This window comes from Lolium perenne, chromosome 6 (assembly GCF_019359855.2).
Source record: "Lolium perenne isolate Kyuss_39 chromosome 6, Kyuss_2.0, whole genome shotgun sequence".
Classification (NCBI taxonomy): domain Eukaryota; kingdom Viridiplantae; phylum Streptophyta; class Magnoliopsida; order Poales; family Poaceae; genus Lolium; species Lolium perenne.
The window spans coordinates 158,370,569-158,388,859 of record NC_067249.2 but is presented as its reverse complement, the minus strand read 5'-3'; the positions used below and the strand labels follow the sequence as shown (position 1 = coordinate 158,388,859).

At 46.7% G+C, this 18,291-nt stretch overlaps 1 protein-coding gene across 1 annotated transcript; it reads right to left on the bottom strand.

Moving 5' to 3' along the window:
* Positions 1–491: 491 nt before the first annotated feature.
* Positions 492–18,231, bottom strand: LOC139832542 (uncharacterized). Its single transcript, XM_071822324.1, has 3 exons — positions 18,165–18,231; positions 1,225–1,509; positions 492–1,129 (listed from the first exon to the last, which is right to left on the bottom strand). The coding sequence occupies exons 1-3, from the start codon at positions 18,229–18,231 to the stop codon at positions 492–494; spliced, it is 990 nt and encodes a 329-aa protein (XP_071678425.1).
* Between the last annotated feature and the right edge of the window lie 60 nt (positions 18,232–18,291).

The window sequence follows — 18,291 nt, the reverse complement described above, 5'->3', positions numbered from 1 at the left end:
CTTGTTCATTTTAGATCGTGTATGTTTTTTCCGACTAAAACCGCAGAGCTGGATATTTCCGCCTAGGCGTGTATGAAAGTTGTGATTTTCAAAATCGTCCTTTAGGTCGTAAGCTTAAGTTTTCTGATTAAGTTGTTATCTGTTGCGAACTCGTGGATTCCTAGTAGCGATTTTCGGCACCTATGCCTGGGGGCTTGTTTCCGCGGTTATGGACGGATTGCCATTGGGCTTCGTCGCCGCTGGCGAGCGTTTCCGGCTAAGGTTTTCCGGCTCGTGGAAGGTCAAGCGGGCAAGCCGGAAAATAACGAAGTCAGCACTTGCTTTCCGACATAAAACGAAACATGCACATAATATTTAACGGAAAGCAGGATAAGTGTTTCCGCCCCATGCATAATCGTTTCGTTCCTAGCTACTTAAGAATTTAAAGTCTTATTACAAACCCTCGCTGGGGCCAAAATGATGCATTGTTTTTCCCGCAGGAATAAAAGTTTTCACTCCCCCTTAGCCGGAGAAGTCTTGCCCTCTGGATCCTGTTCCTTGGCGCCTTCGGCCGGAGAAGACACGTCTTCTTCACTTTCTTTTTCTTCAGAGGCAGCAGTGCTGGTCTTGGGTTCCTCTTGGGGAGCATCCTTGGAGCTGGTCCAGGTAAACTGGGCTCCGGATTCCGCAGGTCGCGCCTTGGCGTCGAGTTCCTTCTGAAGTTCCGCTTCTAAGGGCTCGTCAGCAGCGAGGACGACCTTGTCGTAGAATTCCTCGTGCCGGATCCTGCGCGCGATACGGGTGTCGTAGCCGCTCACTGCATCCAGCAGCGCGCCGACATCCGCATCCGGAGGAACGCCCGTGGTCACTTCATCAAGATCAAGACCCGGAGTATGTGCTAGGCACATGGTCAAGGCCATTGCAGCTGCGCCTCGGGCTGAAGATGCTTGCAGATCCGTCACCAGCTCCGGCAAAACATCCATCTTACCAATAAGCTTGCGCACGTCGCAAGTGCGGCTCCTCTTGATGTTCAAGTTATAGCATATCTTGCGGGAGGCGGAGATGAGATCCTTGCAGTCATCGCCCGCGAGTTGCAGAAGGTCGTCCCGTGGGAACAAATTCCGGCGCTGTTCCGGGTACCCAAGCGGCTCTGCATACAAAGATAATCAGGATGTAAGCACGCAATTTGAGCGCAAAGTAAAAAACAATCGGAGCAAATATCTTGACAAGGTTCCGATATCATACCCAAGATGTTCTCATTGAGCAAGTCCCAGTGCTGCTCCGCCGTCTCCATAAATTTCCGGAGTCCATTGAGCTCTTTTTGCTGCCTCCTGATGGTCTCGCTGTCAGCATTCTTTTTCAGTTCCAGCTCGCCCTTCTCCCTGATATGCTCGGAGTTTTTCTCCGCCAGTTGCTTTTCGGCCTGCTCCCTCTTAAGTTCCGCTTCCTTTAGCTTCGTCTCCAACTCTTGGTACGAGGAGCGCAGGTTCTCAAGTTCAGTCGAAGCTGTTGCAAGGGAGGAGGATGCGCCTATAATGACATAAGTTAACAGCAAATTTGAAGTCGGAATTTGGTTAATGACGAAGAAGGCGGAAACCAACCTTGGGCGTCCGCCAGTTGTTTAGCCAGTTCCGCATTCTCATCCTTCAGGGTCCGGATATTTTCCGCCTGACTCAGAGTAACGCGGCGCTGCAGGGCAATGTTCTTGTGCAGCTCGTAGTGCAGCGCCTGCTGTTCCTGTAAAGTTTAAACAGTGCAGGAGTAAAAATTCCACCTGTAGCAGTGGTTTCTTTAAAAGCATCATTGCCGGAATTTTTCCGCCATAATGCTTGGGGGCTACTGGTCCATTCTAAAAAACTTTCCCGGAAGTAATTTTTCTCTAAGCATTTAAGCGCTAACTACTTTTTGAGTTTCCGCCTACATGCTTGGGGGCTACTGGGGAGTACCTTTTGCTTGCAGATAAGTTGATCGCAGAACTGGCCAATGTTTTTCTTGAAGTCCTGGATTTCTGATGTCCTGGAATCCGGCTTCCCTGTGCGTTGTTCAGCATGGCGTTGAGCAGGTCTTGTTCAAGCTCCCACTTCTCCGCCTCAGACAGCTTGTTAAAAAACTTGGTGGCATACGCCTTGGGGGTGGAAGTGGTGTCAGCCGGATCTCCGAAGTTCTTCGGAAAAACGACCATGTCGCCAGCGCCCTCTCCAGCCTTCTCGGAAGTGACTTCCGCCTCTCCCTGGCCTTGTGTTTCCGCCTCTTCTTGGGCAGGGCCTTTGGCCTTAGGATCTTCTTCTTCTGCATGCCCGCTGCTAACCGGAATTATTTCCGGTGGAGTGTTTGCGGCAGGTGGGGGAGATGGATCAGCCGGAGGTGGCGACGGTTGAGGAGTTGGGTGGGAAGCGCTTGGTGGAACTGGAGTAGAGGGACCAACAGCCGGAGATTTCTTCATGTACTTCGTGATGGGCTCCTGGCTGGTGGTCCGCGTGGCAGTGGTTTTCGGATTCCTGCAAACAAGTGAAAGGGTTTAGACAAGAGATAATTTCGTTAAGTTAAAGTCGCATCGTGTTCGGAAACTTACGGGGCGCCGGGGATGATGGGGCGTGTGCCTTGGCCAGCCGTCAAGAGCATCCTTAGACGCGCACGTTCCGCTTTCCTTGAGTCAAGCGGAGGTGGTTTCGTCGTCTTCGGCTTCTTGGCGGAGGCCTCGCCGCTAGCTCCGGCTTCAGAGCCGGAAGCTTTGGCGCGGGGACGCTTTGTAGGTCGAGGGGCCGCCTTGCGGGGTGCCTGGTCCTCTTCCTCCTCGTCGTCCTCCGGAGCCTCCTCCGCCGTGTCGCCGGTGACGGGGACGCGAATGATGGTGCGGAAGTTTTCCTCCGCCAAAGTGTTGAGCTGGAAGGAAAATGAACAAAAGTTAGAGTTAAACATCAAAAAACTTGTGAAGTTTGAAGCAACGGAAAGAACAAAGCTTACCGGAGGACACTGATCGTTCGTGTACATATCTTTGAAAAGTTCCGGGACCTGTTGGCCCCTCGGAATCTTCACCAGCGTCTTGATCCTTCTCTTCAGAGAATCAGCCGGAAGATCATGGCGGGTAACCCGGAGAAGATCGTCCGCCCCGGTATAAGCGCACATCAGGCGCGCGTTGTAGCGAAGAGGCTGGATTCTCCGGGAGAACCAGCTAAGCGTGAGCTGGGCTCCGGTCAGTCCGTCGTGGACTAGCCAGGAGATTCTCCGCGCAGCTTTCTCCAGGGTTGGGGTCAAGGCAAGTGGAGGCACGAAGCTCCAGCTTGCAAGTTCTTCTGGAGGTTCGTTGACGAATTGAGGGAGGCCTTCGTGGACACCCGGAACGGAAACATTCTTCTCATAGAACCATCCGGCATTCCAGTACCGGATGGATTCGTGTGAATCATGGGGAGGATACATACGGTTAGGGCGGAGCATGAACGTCATGCTTCCGCAGTTCACCATTGCTTTGTCCTTGGTTTCTTTCTTTACTCGGAAAAAGAATTGCCACAACTTGACGTCTGGCCGGATCCCAAGATGTCCTTCGCAGAGAGTCACGAAGTTGGACAAGAGAAGGTATGAATTTGGGCATATGTTGTGGGGCTGGAGCCCGTAAGTGTTGAGGATGGAGAGGAAAAATTCCGAACAAGGGAGTGAAAGTCCGCGTTCCACCCAAGCCTTGGTCATGACAACTTCTCCGGCTTCTGGCTTGGGGACGTCGGAGTCACGAGTGAAACTCCAGTGTGTGGAGATCATGCCCTCGTTCTGGAGCTCTCTAAGCTCCACGTCGGTGGTTGCGCAAGGCCACCATTGACCCCGTTCTCCTTCGCGGATCCGGGCCTTGGACGCCCTCTTGTTTTCCGCCTCCTGCACCTTTGCTGCCATCCGAGCTTGTCCCTCGAGTTCTTCTTGGAGCTCTTGGAGGGTAGGGATCCGGCTTGGAGCGGTGCTGGAAGATGCGGAAAAAGGTTGAGCTAGTCTGATGTCGGAAACATACGGTGGCAAGAATGATATGGGATCCGGGCATATGGGTTCTATTTGGTTGGGATCCGGGCTACTCGAAGAGCTACCAGTGCAAAGTGACGATTCGAGTGGCATGCTTCCGGCTGCACCCATACAAAGTGTTTGAGTACCCGGATCACTAAGCCTATCTTCTACACTAGGTTGTCTTCTACAAGTCCGGCGTACTTACCGCTAATGACGCGGTGGCTCGACGGAGCTCCGGCGGAGATGAGGTCGCCGAACCTGAAGGAAATCGACCCGCGTGACCACGAATCGGCGGCGGAGCGAGTTTCCCGTTCAAACGTGAGAATCTTGGTGCGAGGGGAGCCTTGGTTCGGCGGCGCGCGAAGTTCACCGGGGCGAAGCTCGCCGGAATCAAGATCTGGCGGGCGGCGCGGCGCGAGGAGGAAGACGATGTGGTGAGAGGGGGTGAAAGAATGAATTTTTACCGGGCCGCGGGGTATTTATAGGCCGCGCTCGGAGATTCAGGATCCGGATCCAACGGTGGAAACTGAACGGTCGCGCCGTTGGATGGATGACACGTGTTTAGGTCAACTGCGGTAAAACGACGTGGAGGTAACTTAACCGTGCACTCCCGAAAATTCCGGCTGAAGATTTGCATCTGCGAAAATTTAGCGCGGGAAATGAGGAAGTTGTGCGCGGGGAATGTGGAACTTCCGTTGTTAAGTATGATCTAAAGGAGAAGGATTTCCGAAACCGTTTGAGTCTTTTAAGATTCCGGGTAACTTTGTGAAGATAAGATTGGCTCTCGTTAGAGCAGGGAGTAACCCGGAAATGTTCTTTAGAACGTCGATGGATGAAGTCCCGCGGGATGGGAGCATTTTCCGGCTATAAGTTGGAAAGAGAAGAAAATGCAAAGTTGGAGCTCTTCAAGTTTCTCCGCGTTACCAACGTTTGCCGGAGATCATGATGGACCAGCAAGGCGGAAACTGCAGGGGAAACTCGGAGAACTCTGGGGGCTACTGTTGTGGGTATACTTCATGGGTGTACCATCGACAGTGCCTAGATCCGGCAAGCCCGGGTGGCCCACAGACGGTGATGAGGCATGTGGCCCATCGGGCGGCCCAGTTGCTGTTGATCATGAAGGAGGAAGTCCAGCCCAGGATCAGCAGGCCGGATCCGTACCGACCTTAGGAGTAACCCGGATCCATGGAGGCCCATGAGGAACCCGGATCCAGTACGACGTGCATGGAAGGCGGATCCGTGACGTGCACGGCAAGATATTGTACCGTAGCAAGGCTATCTGTAATCCGGTTAGGACTCTCCATGTAAACCCTAGATCCGTGCGCCTTTATAAGCCGGATCCCGGGAGCCCTAGGGGCACAACCACAACTCATTGTAACAACGCGAAAGCGCCCAGATAATTCCAGACAAGCAGCAGTAGGCCCTGTCATCGTGCAGGTGTTCCGAAGCTGGGTAACTCGCGTACCACCGTCCCGTGTGCACTCCGCCCTATGGCCCCTACTTCTTCTTCCCCTCGTGAGGATCCCTCCTCCGAGGTACCGTCGATTAGGCAACGACAAGAGGTGTCTCTCCCATAAGACAAACAGCATGTTGGGTGAACAAATTACAGTTGGGCAATTGACAAATAAAGAGAGCATGACCATGCACATACATATCATGATGAGTATAGTGAGATTTAATTGGGCATTACGACAAAGTACATAGACCGCCATCCAACTGCATCTATGCCTAAAAAGTCCACCTTCAGGTTATCATCCGAACCCCCTCCAGTATTAAGTTGCAAAGCAACAGACAATTGCATTAAGTATGGTGCGTAATGTAATCAACAACTACATCCTTAGACATAGCATCAATGTTTTATCCCTAGTGGCAACAACACAACACAACCTTAGAACTTTCTGTCACTGTCCCAGGTGTCAGTGCAGGCATGAACCCACTATCGAGCATAAATACTCCCTCTTGGAGTTACAAGCATCTACTTGGCCAGAGCATGTACTAGTAACGGAGAGCATGCAAGATCATAAACAACACATAGATATAACTTTGATAATCAACATAACAAGTACTCTCTATTCTTCAGATCCCAACAAACGCAACATATAGAATTACAGATAGATGATCTTGATCATGTTAGGCAGCTCACAAGATCCGACAATGATAGCACAATGGGGAGAAGACAACCATCTAGCTACTGCTATGGACCCATAGTCCAGGGGTAGACTACTCACACATCACACCGGAGGTGACCATGGCGGCGTAGAGTCCTCCGGGAGATGATTCCCCTCTCCGGCAGGGTGCCGGAGGCGATCTCCTGGATCCCCCGAGATGGGATCGGCGTTGGCGGCGTCTCTGGAAGGTTTTCCGTATCGTGGCTCTCGGTACTGGGGGTTTCGTCACGGAGGCTTTAAGTAGGCGGAAGGGCAAGTCAGGAGGGGGCACAGGGGCCCCACACCATAGGCCGGCGCGGCTAGGGGGTGGGCCGCGCCGTCCTAGGGTTTGGGCACCCTGTGGCCCTACTTCGTTTCGTCTTCGGACTTCTGGAAGCTTCGTGGAAAAATAGGCCCCTGGGCGTTGATTTCGTCCAATTCCGAGAATATTTCCTTACTAGGATTTCTGAAACCAAAAACAGTAGAAAACAAAGAATCGGCACTTCGGCATCTTGTTAATAGGTTAGTTCCAGAAAATGCACGAATATGACATAAAGTGTGCATAAAACATGTAGATAACATCAATAATGTGGCATGGAACATAAGAAATTATCGATACGTCGGAGACGTATCAGCCATCAACTACCTTTTGTTGAATTTCATGTGAGTTGCTATGCATGCTCGTCTTGTCTGAAGTAAGAGTGATCTACCACCTTATGGTTGGAGCATGCATATTGTTAGAGAAGAACATTGGGCCGCTAACTAAAGCCATGATCCATGGTGGAAGTTTCAGTTTTGGACATATATCCTCAATCTCAAATGAGAAAAATAATTGTTTCTACATGCTTATGCATAAAAGAGGAGTCCATTATCTGTTGTCTCTGTTGTCCCGGTATGGATGTCTAAGTTGAGAATAATCAATAGCGAGAAATCCAATGCGAGCTTTCTCCTTAGACCTTTGTACAGGCGGCATAGAGGTACCCCATTGTGACACTTGGTTAAAACATGTGCATTGCGATGATCCGGTAGTCCAAGCTAATTAGGACAAGGTGCGGGCACTATTAGTACACTATGCATGAGGCTTGCAACTTGTAAGATATAATTTACATGATACATATGCTTTATTACTACCGTTGACAAAATTGTTTCTTGTTTTCAAAATTAAAGCTCTAGCACAAATATAGCAATCGATGCTTTCCTCTTTGAAGGACCATTCTTTTACTTTTATGTTGAGTCAGTTCACCTATTTCTCTCCATCTCAAGAAGCAAACACTTGTGTGAACTGTGCATTGATTCCTACATACTTGCATATTGCATTTGTTATATTACTCTATGTTGACAACTATCCATGAGATATACTTGTTACAAGTTGAAAGCAACCGCTGAAACTTAATCTTCCATTGTGTTGCTTCAATGCTTTACTATGAATTATTGCTTTATGAGTTAACTCTTATGCAAGACTTATTGATGCTTGTCTTTAAGTACTATTCATGAAAAGTCTTTGCTGTATGATTCACTTGTTTACTCATGTCATATACATTGTTTTGATCGCTGCATTCATTACATATGTTTACAATATGATCAAGTTTATGATGTCATGTCACTCCAGAAATTATCTTTGTTATCGTTTACCTGCTCGGGACGAGCAGAAACTAAGCTTGGGGATGCTGATACGTCTCCGACGTATCGATAATTTCTTATGTTCCATGCCACATTATTGATGATATCTACATGTTTTATGCACACTTTATGTCATATTCGTGCATTTTCTGGAACTAACCTATTAACAAGATGCCAAAGTGCCAGTTGCTGTTTTCTGCTGTTTTTGGTTCCAGAAATCCTAGTAAGGAAATATTCTCGGAATCGGACGAAATCAATGCACAGCATCCTATTTTTCCACGAAGCTTCCAGAACACCCGAGAGCCACCAGAGGGGAGCCCTGGTGGGCCCAGATGATAGGGCGGCGCGGCCAGGGCCTGGCCCGCGCCCCCCTATAGTGTCGTCGCCCCTTCGACCTTCTGACGCCGCCTCTTCGCCTATATAAAGCCCCTCGACCTAAAACCTCGAGACGAAAAAGCCACGGTACGAGAAACCTTCCAGAGCCGCCGCCATCGCGAAGCCAAGATCTGGGCGACAGGAGTCTCTGTTCCGGCACGCCGCCGGGACGGGGAAGTGCCCCCGGAAGGCTTCTCCATCAACATCACCGCCATCTTCATCAACGCTGCTGTCTCCCATGAGGAGGGAGTAGTTCTCCATCGAGGCTCGGGGCTGTACCGGTAGCTATGTGGTTCATCTCTCTCCTATGTACTTCAATACAATAATCTCATGAGCTGCCTTACATGATTGAGATTCATATGATGATGCTTGTAATCTAGATGTCATTATGCTAGTCAAGTGGGTTTTACTTATGTGATCTCCGGAGACTCCTTGTCCCACGTGTGTAAAGGTGACAGTGTGTGCACCGTGTGGGTCTCTTAGGCTATATTTCACAGAATACTTATTCACTGTTATGAATGGCATAGTGAAGTGCTTATTTATATCTCTTTATGATTGCAATGTGTTTTGTATCACAATTTATCTATGTGCTACTCTAGTGATGTTATTAAAGTAGTTTTATTCCTCCTGCACGGTGTAATGGTGACAGTGTGTGCATCCGTGTTAGTACTTGGCGTAGGCTATGATTATGATCTCTTGTAGATTATGAAGTTAACTATTGCTATGATGGTATTGATGTGATCTATTCCTCCTACATAGTGTGAAGGTGACAGTGTGCATGCTATGTTAGTACTTGGTTTAGTTGTGTTGATCTGTCATGCACTCTAAGGTTATTTAAATATGAACATTGAATATTGTGGAGCTTGTTAACTCCGGCATTGAGGGTTCATGTAATCCTACGCAATTAGTGGTGTTCATCATCCAACAAGAGAGTGTAGAGTATGCATTTATCTATTCTGTTATGTGATCAAAGTTGAGAGTGTCCACTAGTGAAAGTCTAATCCCTAGGCCTTGTTCCTAAATACTGCTATCGCTGCTTGTTTACTGTTTTACTACGTTACTACTGCTGCGTTACTACTGCTTGTTTACTGTCCTAGGCAAAGCACTTTTCTGGTGCCGTTGCCACTGCTCATACTTATTTATACCACCTGTATTTCAATATCTCTTCGCCGAACTAGTGCACCTATTAGGTGTGTTGGGGACACAAGAGACTTCTTGCTTTGTGGTTGCAGGGTTGCATGAGAGGGATATCTTTGACCTCTTCCTCCCTGAGTTCGATAAACCTTGGGTGATCCACTTAAGGGAAACTTGCTGCTGTTCTACAAACCTCTGCTCTTGGAGGCCCAACACTGTCTACAGGAAAAGGAGGGGGCGTAGACATCACTCGTCGCTTGACTCGATGGATGATGCTGAGCTTGAGAAGTCAGGATCAACCGCCGATAATCCCGACGAGATCGGAACTTCGAGACGATACACTCCTTTTTTCTCGACACGGAAGTGGAACTTCCAAACGTCATCTCCATGGGCTCCTCCAGATACGCATATGCATCCAAACGGGAGGGTGGGTGAGGTACAAAATCAACTAGACTAGTTTTGATCTGTTTACCTCTATCCATGATGTTGCTTGCCACCGATGAAGTCGACGATCTTGAACGTGCCATCGAGATCAGCTCCTTGTCGCCTCTAGATCCCACAGACGGCGCCAATTGACAAGGTATTAACTTGTCAATGCCTACAGATAGTAGACTAGGGTTTCGTTGGATGTAGAGGGCAAGTAGATCTCGAAGGTTTCAGCCGAAAAGTACTCGATGATGTAAAAACTAGGGTTTGTGAAACAATGATTCAATCCTTTCTTTGTCCCTCGACTCCCCCTTATATAGGAGGCGGAGCCGAGGGATTCGTGATACACAAGTTTACAGAGTCCGGGAGGGTTTCTAACCCATCCCGCAAGATTACAAACGTTGACTCCTATTACAACTCTAGCTTTTCTTGATAGTATCTTGGGCTTCCGAATCTTCTTATTCTTCGGGTCGTGGGCCTTCTGTAAACCCCGGGTACCATCTTCGGCAGGCCCATTGGGTATGCCTATGTCACCGAGAGCCACGATATGAGAAAAGTTACTGAGATGCCGCCGCCGTCAATCCCATCTCGGGGGATTCTGAAGATCGCCACCGGCACCCTGCCGGAGAGGGGAATCATCACCGGAGGGCTCTACATCACCATGCCCGCCTCCGGACTGATGTGTGAGTAGTTCATCCTTGGACTATGGGTCCATAGCAGTAGCTAGATGGTTGTCTTCTCCTCTTGTGCTATCATGTTTAGATCTTGTGAGCTGCCTATCATGATCAAGATCATCTATTTGTAATGCTACATGTTGCGTTTGTTGGGATCCGATGAATATGGAATACTATGTCAAGTTGATTATCGATCTATCATATATGTGTTATTTATGTTCTTGCATGCTCTCCGTTGCTAGTAGAGGCTCTGGCCAATTTGATACTTGTGACTCCAAGAGGGAGTATTTATGCTCGATAGTGGGTTCATGCCTCCATTGAATCTGGGACAGTGACAGAAAGTTTTAAGGTTGTGGATGTGCTGTTGCCACTAGGGATAAAACATCAATGCTTTGTCTAAGGATATTTGTATTGATTACATTACGCACAATACTTAATGCAATTGTCTGTTGTTTGCAACTTAATACTGGAAGGGGTGCGGATGCTAACCCGAAGGTGGACTTTTTAGGCATAGATGCATGCTGGATGGCGGTCTATGTTCTTTGTCGTAATGCCCTAAGTAAATCTCATAGTAGTCATCATGATATGTATATGCATCTCTATTTGTCAATTGCCCCACTGTAATTTGTTCACCCAACATGCTATTTATCTTATTGGAGAGACACCACTAGTGAACTGTGGACCCCGGTCCATTCTTTTACATCTGAAATACAACCTACTGCAATCATTGTTCTCTGTTGTTCTTTGCAAACAAATATCATTCTCCACACCATACGTTTAATCCTTTGTTTACAGCAAGCCGGTGAGATTGACAACCTCACTGTTAAGTTGGGGCAAAATATTTTGATTGTGTTGTGCAGGTTCCACGTTGGCGCTGAAATCCCTGGTGTTGCGCCGCACTACACTCCTTCACCAACAACCTTCACGTGGCCTTCATCTCCTACTGGTTCGATAACCTTGCTTTCTTACTGAGGGAAAACTTGCTGCTGTACGCATCACACCTTCCTCTTGGGTTCCCAACGGACGTGTGCTTTACCGTCACAAGCATCCAACGGGTTGGTTTGTTAGCTGAGGAGAATAATTAAGGTCAAGCGGGTTGTTGTTCAGAACAGTATTTAGCGGGCGCGAAGAGAGGAGGATAGATAAAATTAGAGGAGAAGAAAATGTTATAAATATGACAAACAAATAATGAAGAACAACAAAAACATACAGAGGGGATATAAGATTTTTAACATGGAAAACCTTCCGCTACAAAGAGAGGTAAAAACCACGAAAAGCTAGCCAACAAAACTTCGCTATATCAGAAAGTGTTTACAAATGCAAACTTCACTATATCGAAAAGTGTTTACAAACGCCGTGGGTTATCTTATAATCTGATAAACTTGGAGAACAATTTACAAAAGGTATAAATAGGCGATATAAGGATCCGTGCCCGGGGGGGGGGGGGGGGGGTCTTTGCCCCCCGCACCCCAAAGTGTCCTTGCAGGGCACATCGGTATGGGCTAGCTCCTCGCTTTGCTCCATTGTTACCCTTCTCAAATGAATCACAATATAACAGATAAGATGAGAGCTCGCACCATCATTATCTGCCTAGTTGCAGCGGCGGTGGTAGCGGCCGCTACTGTCGGTCCCTCTCTACCGAACAGGCCCTAAGGTGTAAGGTGGGATCCTGCTGGGATATCATTTTATAGTGTATTTTGTCCTTTTAAATTTAAATTCTAATGTCAAAATTTGCACTAGAAACAAAATATGCTACAAGTAGGATTTAGATGGGATCTCAGTTAACATGTTAGCTGGGCTGGAACAACTCGATTGAATTACCGTCGGCTGGAGCTACGCAGCTGGCGCCTGTATCTTTATAGTCGGTCAGCTAGCCGACCCGGACGTTTGGAACCTGGGTGCGCGCGCACACATTTACGAAAAGTTCAAAAAAATGCTATTTAAAAGTTTCAAAAAAATGTGAAGTAAAATTTTACATGTACATATTATGTTGATACTTACTCGTGTGAGTTTTCACGAAAAAATACCATTGTGTGTGGTCTGCATAAAAATGACAAAATGTCCAAATAAGAATAGTGAATAGGAATTTTACTATTCACCGGAATTGGAATTTGCATTTTGTCATTTTTGTGTAGGTCACACACAATGATATTTTTCCGTGAAAACACACACGAGTAAGTATCAACATAATATATACATGCAAAAATTTACTTCATATTTTTTTGAAACTTTTAAATAGCATTTTTTTGAACTTTTCGTAAATGGGTGCGCGCGCACCCAGGTTCCATTCACCATTTCCGGTCAGCTAGCTTGAAATTTGGTCAACCATTCCAGATTTTCGGCGGTACGTCATTCTTTCCTCACATTTCCATGCTGATTTCCTTAACTATTTTTTTTGCTCGATTCAATTGCGCGCGTCAGCAATATAGATTCGAGAACTTAGTACATGGTTACATTACCGTGCTATCTCGCTTTATTTACGTGCTGGAAACGGAAAACGCCATGGTGTGAAGTGGAAGAAAAGAAGTCGTGAGAAGCGCTGGGTGGATAAGTGGCAACGTGTCACGTACGGTTGTGAATGGCAAATTGGCACGCATAGACAAGAGTCAGACCGTAGCACAGAAAGCAGTTCGATGTTGGGTGAGGTATACTAGGTATGTTCCCTTCCTCCGCCATGTCCATATTTATTTTTGAGATATCCTTCCTGTCGTAGATCTTAAACCTAACATTGCTGCCACTATTTGTTGTTTTTTCGACGAGGCTTGCTGATCCAGGAATTTTGACGTATATAAACCGGTGGGAGAGGACATATGGAGTAACAGATTGAGGCGGGACTAAAATAAGTAAACCTCTTTTTCTACTACAGCAGCAGCCTTACGCACGTCGAAGGACTTAGGGCCTGTTTGTTTGGGCTGTGGCTATCTGACTGTGCAGGGAAAGCTGCTGTGCAGTAAAAGCAGCTGTGCAGGAAAAGCTGCTGTTCTGAGTTTCACTGTTTGGCTACTTAGCTGGCTGTTTAGCTGTACGATGAGAAATTGTCTGAAATACCCCAGAATTCCGAGAACGTGTATATAATTTTCTGATTAAGTGTATAGTTGGTTGAATATAGCTTTTTCCAGGTCAAGTTGATTTAAGCATGCATTTTCTAGAGATTAATTGGATCCACAATAAATAACGATTGTTCTCTCCCGTAGCAGATGATTGCTTCTACATTAATATATGGGTGATTTTTTTCCACGGCTCACATACTATCAATTGCAAAGCTCGTTCAGTTCAATTTTTTTTTGCAAAGCTCATTGCTTCCCTACTACAGTCTCCATCATAATAAACACGAGCGGTCGACGTAAATCATCAAACTGGGAGATTCGTTTGCTTTGCAGGTCAAAGGCTAGCAGACTTAAATCAAGATCTCATTAGGGAGCTGGTCCAGGGTGGAGATGGGGTGGCGCACAGATCAGGCGGGTTGTCACTTGGCTGGGCGACGGATCTGCCAGAGCGGAGCTTGGGCGCGGCGCTGCTCGAACGGCTGGCGGCAGACGGATAGCAGGAGTCGGACGCGGACGGTGGGAATCGAGCGCAGGATGCATGATTTGGAAAGCGGCGGGTCCGGTAATGGCGGGGCAGCGGTCGCAGGTGCCGGCGGCGCTTCACCGGATGGAGAGAGGATATTGGGGGCAGCCGGGCAGGGAGTAGAATAGGCACGGATAGGATTGGACCCAGGGTGGCAGTCTACTCGTAAATTACCCCAAATGAAATGTCCCAACGCGAAAACGATTCGGCCACTGAAGAGAAAGCCGCGGGAAGCACCTCCGAAGGTGCTTTTCCTTGTCTGCCTATTCTGGCTGGTGGCTTCGGCAAAGCCCAAAGCCAAGTCACCCCGTTTGGTTGATTTGCCTGGCTTATTTTAGTGGAAAGCTAGAAAAAGCCCAAACAAACACCCCTTAAGTTTTGGTTTTTACGGGCTCCTTTACCGAGCACCGATTCGCTGAAGGACGCGTGATTTTGGGCCGGCCCATCTGTGGAACGCACGAGGTAAAAATCGGAACAATTAAATGCCGGAGATAGGATTCGATCCCGGGATGACGACGATCAGACAGAAAGCGATCCCGCCAATGGGCTAGTCCAGTATTGCTGTTAAATATTGCTCACTGGAGTTCTTTACCTTGGATGTGTTTTTTTGGTGACCTTAGCTTTATGGTTCGGCACATTTTTCCTGGTGACATCAGCGTTTTTTTCTCGTTTGTACTTATCTTGCTTCTAGTCCTAGATTGGATTTTTTTCCTTTTGTTTTTTGCTTTCATATATGCTTTTTTCACACTTTCTTTCTATTTTCCTTATTTAATATTTCTTTCTTCACGTATGGTTTTTTATTTTCCTTATTTAATATTTTTTCTTTATGTATGATTTTTATTTTCCTTATTTAATTTTTTTCTTCATGTAAGGTTTTTTCATTATTTAATTTTTTTCTTCATGCATGGATTTTTATTTTCCTTATTTAATATTTTCCTTATAAATATTCTTTTCTTATTTCTTATATTAAATATCTATTTTTCTTCTTTCTTATTATAGACTCTTTTCTACACGTACAGCTTCTTGTTAATTTATTTTATTATTTCCTACATCTTTTTATTATTTTTTCCTTTTCATGTTTTTATTTCTTTTTTCCCTCTCCGTGTAGGTAGTTGTTCTCCTCAGTCTAGGTCGTTGTTCCTCTCCATGTAGGTCATTGTTCCCCTCAGTCTGGACCGTTGTTACTCTCCATGTAGGTCGTTGTTCCCCTCCGTGTAGGTCATTGTTCTCCTCAGTCTAGGCCGTTCTTCCTCTCCGTGTAGGTCGTTGTTCCTTTCCATGTAGGTCGTTGTTCCCCTTCGCCTAGGTCGTTGTTCCCCTCCATGTAGGTTGTTGTTCCCCTCTGCCTAGGTCGTTGTTCCTATCTGTGTAGGTCACTATTCCCCTCAGTCTGGATCACTGTTCCCCTCCATGTAGGTCGTTGTTCCGCTCCGCTTGGGCCGTTGTACCCTTCGTGTAGGTCGTTGTTCCCCTCCGCCAAGACCTTTGTTCCCCTCCCGTCTAGGTCATTGTTCCCCTCCATCTAGGTTGTTGTTCCCTTCTATCTAGGATGTTCGCTATTGTCTAGGTTGTTGTTCCGCATTGTCTTGGATGTTGTTCCCCTCCGTCTAGGTTAGTGTTCCCAGAGTATAGGCTATTGTTCCCTTTTGTTCAAATTATTCTTCTCCATCCAGAATATTGTTCCCTTCTGTATGGTTGTTGTTCCCCCGCGTCTAGGTCGTTGTTCCCCTGTGTCTAGACCGTTGTTTTTGTTATAGATATATCGATATCTAAAAAAAGTTTAGATAATTATTTTTTAAGGAAGGGTGTATTAGTAATTGTGAGTAACGGGTACTAGCCTTGTATACTATGTTTTCTCGTGTATGTAGCAGCGGCAGTGGTCGTGGATTGGGAGTAAAATTTCCATCATGTTTTGGTCATTTTTCACCTGGCCGCAAGCGAGTATATAGGCACTTGACCCATGCACCGACAACAGGCTAAGCGAGGAAGGCCAAATTGCTTTGCTCAACTAGCTAACAAGCATGCATGAGACACAAGAAGGCTCAACTTGCTCAACTAAAGCTAGCAGTACACGCTGCACAAAGTTTTTTTTAGGACGTTGCTACACAGTGCTATAGCACCGGTTTGCTTTAGGGAGTGCCCCACCCAAAAATAGAAATAAATTGGTCCCACATCTGTGGCTTTCTAAAAATAGAAAGTTCTGATGACACACGGGATGCCGGCTTTATCCGGACGTGAAACACAACACATGCAAAAGAAGGCCTTTTCATTCACGGCTCCGTCACAAGTTGACGATAAAAATGCGAGACCGATCGTGTGAAAGAAATACTACATCACGTTGCAAAATTCACGCCAGAAAAAAAATGCACATCCCATCTCCATTTTTTCTACCTCTAGTTAAGAACGCGTATTGGCATGTAAAAAATAGAATTTAATACACAAATTCAAATCATCGTTAATAAACACCAGCTAGTTTATAATCTAAATTGAGGATGTAAAAATTGCAGCCATGGATGTAATAAAAAGATAAAAAGTTACATCCGGTGCACCAAACCTGGGATCAAAAAAGATATTTGTATCCTGCACATTGATCCATTAAAAATTCTAGATGTAGAAAAATGTTAAAAATTACATCCAGATGCATAAAGTTTCATCTAGAATTGAAAAAAAAACACCTTGAGCCATTCATCAAACTGGATGTAAAAAAGACGAAGGAAATACATCTAGTTACAAAAAACTATAGCCAGAAGTTGGAGAAAAATTACTTTTCTTAGTTACAATATTACAGCCAGAACTGAAAAAAGGTACATCCCAAAAAGTTACTAGCTGAGACAAGAACTGACTAGTAGTCGGGAGAACGCGTGATGAGCTTGACGAGATTAATTGCTGCAGCGTGGAGTGTGGTTACAGAGAAGTGCTATTGCTAGTTCTTAAAATTACAAGCCCTGCCCAAATCGATCAGATCTACTATTAGTACCTAGAATAGCACAGGCTGCGGGAGCCTGGAGGCGTTGAAGAATGTGATGGCCTCCCGCTGATCTGGCCGTCGTGGTCCAGATCCGCTGCAAGGAAGCAGGCCGGCGGGTAGTTGCCGGCGGCGGACAAGGCACCGGGGCCAGACGGGCGTCATGGGATCCACACCGTCTCCATCTTGCACGTGCCTGGCGGAGGTCGTGCGCCGGGACTGGACGGGTAGTCGCCGGCGGAGGTTGGGGCGCCGGCCTGGGCGCCGTGGGATCCACACCACCGCCGCCTGGAATTGGACAAAACTAATGATGGGGATTACGATGACCGCCCGAGAAGAAGACCAGTATGTGGGGAATTATTGGGTTACAGCCTGGCTACGTGCACAGTTGGCCGGACACGCACGTGGCTTCCCAACTCACCCATCTCTTCATATAAACCGCTAGATTGAGATCGGACGAAGCTAAGATGTGGGCACCGCGTAAGACAGCACAGTGCCCCGGCACGAAATAGAAATCGGGTTTTTTTTAGCTTGGCGCGCGGTAGACACGAACGGACAGCTAGCTTTAGCACAGTTCAATTCCCGGCTCGCCGAACAACAAAGCGGTCACGCGCGTACGGAGAACCTGAGGGCGCGCGCGGGCGTTAACTCGTTTTTAGTCCCACCTCGAAACCTTACAGAGAATGATACCGGTTTAAATATCGCGTTCCTCCCGGATTGATCGTAGAACCTGAGCTGTCCGCGGCCGAACGAAACATAAGCTAACGGAGACAACCTGTATTCTTAAACAGGAAACCATCGACCCGTTGCGCTATCGCGCAAAAAAGCAGAATTAAGTTAAAATTTAAATTATAAGTTTTAGCTTATTTTAGTATTAAGAATAAGCGCGGAATTTAACTGCTTTAGTATCTTGCAGATACATCATTCCATCGAGGTGCTGCAGTAAGATATGACAATTTAGTACGATTTCACACTATTTCTTTTCAGCTTTTATGCTTTTGTATAAGCTCCCCCACCAAATTATGATTATTGTATCGAAAGAGGTACCCATCATAAAAGAAGCATGAAAGGACAATTACTAATTCCAAGTAGAATGTTTCTACTTATGATTTAAGATTTTGAGCCCCTTAATTGATACCACAGGAACCATAAATTATTATAGAAGTTTGCCCGTCGTAAACAAAAATTCCACCACTATTCTCGACTGCTGCCCATCCCCATCGTGATTTGCGTTAATGGCCTAGTCTCTTCCTGTTAACCTATCTCCCTATCCATCCGCCTTGATCTGACCTCCCTCCATTCCCTCCACACCAATTAATCCGTTGACAAAGTAATCTGTCGTGGCCATCCACGCCATCAGCCATCCGCTGCTCGCCCCAAGATATACTTAACACTTCATAGAGGATGAAATAGATTA

Excerpts from the sequence above, each read along its gene's own strand:
- LOC139832542 (XM_071822324.1), bottom strand. The coding sequence starts at position 18,231 with ATGGCGTGGATGGCCACGACAGATTACTTTGTCAACGGATTAATTGGT. Across the intron at positions 1,510-18,164 it reads TGTGGAGGGAATGGAGGGAG|GCGCATCCTCCTCCCTTGCA; the intron begins GTCAGATCAAGG and ends ATGTCATTATAG. Across the intron at positions 1,130-1,224 it reads GCTCAATGAGAACATCTTGG|AGCCGCTTGGGTACCCGGAA; the intron begins GTATGATATCGG and ends CTTTGTATGCAG.